This window comes from Antechinus flavipes, chromosome 4 (genome assembly GCF_016432865.1).
Source record: "Antechinus flavipes isolate AdamAnt ecotype Samford, QLD, Australia chromosome 4, AdamAnt_v2, whole genome shotgun sequence".
NCBI classification, from domain to species: domain Eukaryota; kingdom Metazoa; phylum Chordata; class Mammalia; order Dasyuromorphia; family Dasyuridae; genus Antechinus; species Antechinus flavipes.
In genome coordinates this window covers 85,754,034-85,760,643 of record NC_067401.1, presented here as the reverse complement: position 1 = coordinate 85,760,643, position 6,610 = coordinate 85,754,034, and the positions used below count along the sequence as shown (strand labels likewise).

The 6,610-nt window shown below is 46.9% G+C and overlaps 1 protein-coding gene across 3 annotated transcripts in view; it reads left to right on the top strand.

Annotated features, from left to right (window-relative positions):
- Positions 1–777: 777 nt before the first annotated feature.
- Positions 778–6,610, top strand: part of ZBTB18 (zinc finger and BTB domain containing 18) — a 6,775-nt gene continuing 942 nt past the window's right edge. Inside the window, exons 1-2 of one of the 3 annotated variants that reach the window (XM_051993478.1) lie at positions 778–915; positions 5,913–6,610. The exon at positions 5,913–6,610 is cut by the window's right edge and continues 942 nt beyond it. In XM_051993478.1, coding sequence (XP_051849438.1) covers positions 5,927–6,610 — 684 coding nt within the window. In that variant the 5' untranslated portion in view covers positions 778–915; positions 5,913–5,926. Of the gene's footprint in view, positions 916–1,014; positions 1,102–3,181; positions 3,522–5,912 lie in introns of those variants that run through there. The other 2 variants (XM_051993477.1, XM_051993476.1) reach the window with 2 other exon arrangements.

Genomic DNA, 6,610 nt, shown 5'->3' with positions numbered 1-6,610 from the left:
CCTGGAGCGCCTCTGCCGCCCGGGCCGCTGCCTCTGCCGCTGCTGCACCGAAGAACTCCACCCCACACGGCATTGCTGCGAGCCTCCACGCTCGGTCCCTCCCACTAGCCCCCGCCCCCGCCCTCCCTCGACATTCCCACCTTCCAATTGGCCGACGCGGACGACTGCTTTAGTTCGCCTCCTCCATTGGGGGGGGCACACTGTCCATCGTCCGCTCGCCCTCCACCCTCCTGTAGAGTCACTTTCTTATTGGAGGAAACGGGATTAGGAGGGGTACAGAGAGAGGGGCGGGCTAAGAGCACCGGTCCAGCCGCCGTCTGTCAATCGCGGAAGCCGGCGCTGGGAGGAGGGAGAGGGTGCCGGGAGGAGAGGGGGGGTGGGGGGGTCGGATTGGGGAGGAGGGGGGAAACATCTGGCCGGCGCCGCCGCGTGCGTGCGTGGTGCGTCCTCCCACCCCCTCCCTCCCCCGTCCCCCCGCCCGCGCTCCCCTCCCCCTCCCTCTCTCCCTCTCACCCCCTCCCCCTCCCTCTCCGTTCCCTCCCCCTCCCGCCCCCCCCACCCCCCCACCCCCGCCCGGCGCTGCGCTCGCTGTGTCTCTGGCTGGCTGCGGCCGCCGCTGGGCTGCTGCCATGGGGAGCCGTTGAGAGTGGGGCCCTCTTCGCTCCGCCGCGCTCCTCCGGCTGCCAACGGGGGCGGGAGTGAAGGGGGAAGGGGGGAGCGGGCGACGGAGCCGGGGCTGGGGGGGGTGGGGGGGGACGGGAGGGAGGGGGGCCGGAGGAGGAGGAGGAGGAGGAGGAGGAAGCCCACCAAGTCCGGGAGCGGCGGCGGCGGCGGCGAAGAGGAGGAGGAGGAGGAGGAGGACGCGGACGCGGCGGCAGCGGCGGCGGAGACGCGGTGACTTAGGGCCGCTCCAGGGTGTGAGTCCCGGTTACGGCACGTTTCCCCCTGACCCCGGCCCCCCTCTTTCCCCCTCCCCCACCGCCCGGCCCGGGGTCAGGGAGTGGAGGGCGGGACCGGGGCAGGACGGGGCGGGGGGAGGGCGCACCAGCTGTTCGAGCCCCAGCCCCGGGAGCCGGGGGGCCGGGAGAGAGTGAGCCCGAGGTGAGGGAGGAGGGGCCGGGCCGGGGGGCGCGGGCGCGGGCGGGTCTCGTCTCGGGGGAACGGAGTTAGTTTGTGTGGTTCGGGCTGTTGGAGCTCTGCGCCGGGGGGCGGTGCAGCTGCGGGGAGGCCCCCGGGGCCAGCGGGGCGCCCTGGGGGCCGCTGCAGCTGCGGGGCGCCCCCCCTCCGGGGGTGCGGTGCGGGGGCTCGTCTCGCCTCTGCTCGCCTTGCCTCTCGGGGCCGGTGCAGCTGCGGCGGAGGGGCAGGGGGCCCGTGCAGCTGCAGAGCCTCCGGGGGTGGGTGGGAGGGGGGTGATGGAAGTAGCAGGGGGGAGGCTGGGGAGCCGATGCAGCTGCAGCGTCGCCCGGGACGGACGAGGCTCCTCCAGGGAGCGGTGCAGCTGCAGTGGTGCCCGGGCAGGGGGATTGGGGGGGTCTGGGTGCTGGTGCAGTTGCGGAGAGGCCCCGGGGGCCCGTCTAGTGGGGCGCTGGGAAAGCGGTAGCAACCACTCTGCTCCCTTTGGCTTCTTCTGGCGACTTTTCTTTTGTTGTTGCTGTGACCCGGGTCTGTTTTCTTTTCTGTTGTGGAAGGTGTTTTCTCGTTGGACTGGCTGCGAGTCCAGTTTTTTCCCCCTGGCTAACCCCCCTCTCCTCCCCTTTTAAAAATTTCCTGTCCAAGACATTTTACATAGAATATGTTTCAGAGAGATTCGAATCTTTCTCTCCTTCCGAGCCCCCTCCCTGGCTCCTTTTAAAAACGAAAAGTAAAACCTCCAACAGCCTCTCTGGACCAGCGGCAGGGAGAGTTAACGGGGTCGATTGTCGAGTAAGGAGTCACCAACTCCTTGCGGTGCTTGGGACTCATTAAACTGTCACTTACCCCCACCCCACTGGGTAAGTGGGGTGATTAATGCCTGAGCACTTGGAGCAGGGAGAGGACATTTGTGGAGAAGTGGCGAAGTTGAGGAGCGTATCCCTTGGACTACTAAGTCTAATTGACTTTAGTAATAAACTCATTGTTAGAAAAAGTTAGTTTTTGAGGGGTGGAGAGAAGGGAGAACTGTTGACTTTGCCATTCATTTAACATTCCACACTTTATTTCTAACGAGGATGCAGTTCATTAACATTTAAGCTGGGGTACTTAGAGTAGAGCCATAGGCCCAGTTTCTCTCCCCACCTCCGCCCCCGCCCCCCTCCCCTTCACACCTCGCCCTTCCAAAGGTCTTTGGGGATGAATCTGACATTCACAGATGTCAGCAGCACCACGCACAGCACCATTCTGTCCAGCTGAGGTTACACTTCTATTTCATCAGCCATTAAAAAACTCCCACAAACCAGTTAAAAACTTGCAGAACTAACTGGACTTCTGTATGTGACCTCTTATGATCATGAAAATTACAGGGTGACCCAAAAAAATGTTGCTATGGGAATCAGATTAAGAGAAAGACAAGGTTCTTTTCTGGCCAGAAAGTCAGATCAGATATGCAGGTGCAATGGCCATTTTAATCCTCTGTTACAGATTGTGGCCGGTTTATTAGTTTGTTTCACTGAATGAAATCACTTTTCAGCGTTTTAAGAAAAGTACACTTTCAGCTTGTTGATATTTGGAATTGAAATTGATATTGATTATGACAGTATGAAAAATTATACTTAGAAGTAGTTGGAGATAAGTAGTTAAGTATGAGTGAAATAATTGTGGTGAACCAGGCTGAAGTAATAGTTTCCAATAAGTCTCCTAACATTCTTGTGACATGTATATTATTATCTCAGCAGAAAAACAAGTGGAAGTCCTATGCTAACATTAAAATGGGAATATAGATTTAGAGTCAAATGGATTTGATTTAGAAATATCCCCAAGGAAACTGCCTTTGAAACGAAACCTCTCAGTTGAATAAAAGTGAATCTGTGGATTTCCTGAATAGCACTGTGGCTTGAGTATCCTGTCAATATATAAGCCAGTCCACCAACTTAAGACACAAGTGTTGCTATTCCATAAATACAGTAGAGCTCCATATGTTTAGTTTTTCAATTTCTTCTGTTAGAAAGTTTGGGGGAAAAAAGGAGACTTTGAAGTATTTTGTTTATACTAACAGAAGAGAAAAGTTCTCCTAAGAAAAAGCTGGTGGCAGGAGTGTAGAGGAGTAGCATATGGCATTAAAAGGAGCACAGCTGGAGGTAGCATTTCCATCTGAACATGATGTCAGAGCAGCTGACAGCCTGCCATCCCTCAGCCTTTTATTCTAACACACAGACAGGGAGTTAGTGTGTGCAGATCTGTGTGTGGAGAAGGTATCTCATTCCTCTCTAACATCATCTCCACTTTGCATCTGTCTCTCTTAGTCTGCTTTTTTTCCACCGATCTAACAGACCTGGAGCCAGCAAGACTCAGAGGAAAGGACTTAATCAGGTTTATGTGTACTAAAGGTAGGAGTAGCAATAGATTAGATTCAGCATATTTCTGTTTTGGTGTTTTGTTTATTTAATTTGGAAAAATCACATTACTTTTCTAACCAAGTTTAGGGATTATATATGAAATTGAGTATTAAATGAACATCTTACTGTAGTCAAAAGGCTTGGGCTGCAGCATTATCCCTTTACACTTGAATCAGTAACTTTTAAAAAATACATACAGGTATTGCAAATTTTGTAATGTAAGTAGGACTTTGAAATATTGTTTATGGAGCTCACTTTAAGTTAAATTGCTTTATTTTTTCTCACTGACATTTTAGCTCCCTTTTGCTTTGAGAAATATTAAATAGAAAAGTATATGGAATCAAGTATTCAAACTTTTTTATTGAATTATTCTAGTTAAGAAACTTAAATTGATTGTATAATGAATTATACTCTTAACACTTTTACACTCTTAAACTTTATTCTTAAAGGTTCAGCAGCACTACTACTGTAAGCATACAGCTGTAGTGCTTTTGAAAGAGAACAGTTGTTTTTGTTTTTTAAGCAAAAAAAACTTTTTGTCCCCAGGAGAATAGCTTGACTGGTTTCCTCTTTTCTCTTTCAGATATATATTTAAGAGATCTTTTATTTCAGCATAACAATAATTATTTGAAGGAGTTTTTGTGTTAGCGACTAATTTAGAACTTGTAGATTTGAGCTGCCTGAATTGGCCAGACAGCTGTAATCGCACTCCTCTATTCTTAATCTCTTTATCTGGGCAGCAGCTGCCATATGGCCACAGTCAGCTGGATCAGATGTTTATAAGCTTCCTTCTTCGTCCCTCTCTGTCCTCTCAGCCTCCTAATTTGATCACAGCTACCTTGTGAGCTGCCCTCCAATCTTTATTTTTAGCCCTCTTAAGGATTAGGATTGATGTTGGCTGTGGGGCACTTAAAGTGATTGTATTGTAAATCTTCTTGGGTTATTCCAGCAGTGGTATTTTGTAGAATATATTTAGGGGTTGAATGGAAGTTTTAATACAACTTGGGCAAAGTTGGAGGGGAGGGAAATATGAAAAGGAATTTTTTGGGTACAATATTAATATACTCTGGTCCCCAAGATGCACATTCTAAAATGAATACCATAGAATTTTGCATCTGGTCAGAGGAAAGGGGAAGTAGAACTTGCTAGTTTGCCTATTTATTTATTTATTTGTAAAGGCATTACATATTGCAGTTGAATTTTGACCCTTTGTACATTCCTGCCTTCTTCCACCCCCTTCTTTCTCCCAGAAAACAATGAGAAACAATGAATGTTTGAAAGAATAGAAGTTAAGGAGGTAGGGAGATGAAATATATCATGTCATGTTGGAACAAAACATTTCTTCTGGATATGGTAATACAGAACAGGCAACAGAACAGTTTATCTCCCTTTGTAGAAATGAGTTTTCTATATGAATTTACCTTGCAATCATTTTTGTCTTAATTGAAAGAGATAGGATTTACTTCACAGTTGAAATGAATTTTAATATAGAAGTTATTTTGCTTTTGCAGGTAATGAAAGTTCAGTTGAGAATTTTCAGAATTTAAAGTCCTTCTGATAACTGAAAAATTAGAAGTACAGTTTCTACAAAAAAATGCATTTATTTTTCTTTCTCTCAATTCACTTCCAAAATCTTTGGATTTGTTCATAGTAAAAATGATCTTTTCCATCTGTTAGTGTAGTCCCTTCTGATCTCATACATGTGTGCTATACCTGCAAATCTTAAGGTATTAACATCTGTTTTCATACAGTAGGCTTTTGTTGTTATAACACTCTGACTTTAAAAGTAAATTGTTTGCTAATTTCTGAACTAATTATGCTTTTTTTTTCTTGTTTCAGTGAGAATTGTCCTTTAAACTTAATGTGTGTACTGAAGCTATTGTGTGTAGTTTTAAGTGCAGTAATGGAAACATCAAAAGTAATAAAATAAAAAGGGCGGTTGAACTAGTTTCCTTAATTTTAATCAGCATTAGTTAGGCTGTTCTTTGTTCATTGGCATAAGGTTTTGTCTTAGAAATTAAAGCCATTTTGGATGTTTTATAGGAAATAATTTGAGCAAAGTTAATTAAATTTCTTTTGAAAGTGATTTAAATTCTAGTATTCTCAAGAAGCGATTATAGTTAAGCATTTTCAAACTTCACTAGAAGTATGGTGGAAATTAGACAATTTTTGTGAAATAGAAAAAGTTGAGAAACTACGTTTTCTTTTCACATCTGTAGTTTAGTATAGTGAGTTGATGGTTCTTAGGTCGCATGCCTGATTAAAATTCAAAGAACTGTATAATAGCAGCCAAAGTTACTTTTTTTTTTTTTAATGTCAGGGCTTTGGTATTTAAAAAGTTATTTCCTACACAACATTAATGAGGAATTTTTCTGTTTGTAGGTTATGAAGACAGTATGGAGTTTCCAGACCATAGTAGACATTTGCTACAGTGTCTGAGTGAGCAGAGACATCAGGGTTTTCTTTGTGATTGCACTGTTCTGGTAGGAGATGCCCAGTTCCGAGCGCACCGAGCTGTACTGGCTTCATGCAGCATGTATTTCCACCTCTTTTACAAGGACCAGCTGGACAAAAGAGACATTGTTCATCTCAACAGCGACATTGTTACAGCCCCAGCTTTCGCTCTCCTGCTTGAATTCATGTATGAAGGGAAACTCCAGTTCAAAGACTTGCCCATTGAAGACGTGCTAGCAGCTGCCAGTTATCTCCACATGTATGACATTGTCAAAGTCTGCAAAAAGAAGCTGAAAGAGAAAGCCACCACGGAGGCAGACAGTACCAAAAAGGAAGAAGATGCTTCAAGTTGTTCAGACAAAGTGGAGAGCCTTTCTGATGGCAGTAGCCACATGGCAGGCGATTTGCCCAGTGATGAAGATGAAGGAGAAGATGAAAAATTGAACATCTTGCCCAGCAAAAGGGACTTGGCGTCTGAGCCTGGGAACATGTGGATGAGGTTGCCCTCAGACTCAGCAGGCATTCCCCAGACTGGCGGAGAAGCAGATACACACGCAACAGCAGCTGGAAAAACAGTAGCTAGCCCCTGCAGTTCTACAGAGTCTTTGTCCCAGAGGTCTGTCACC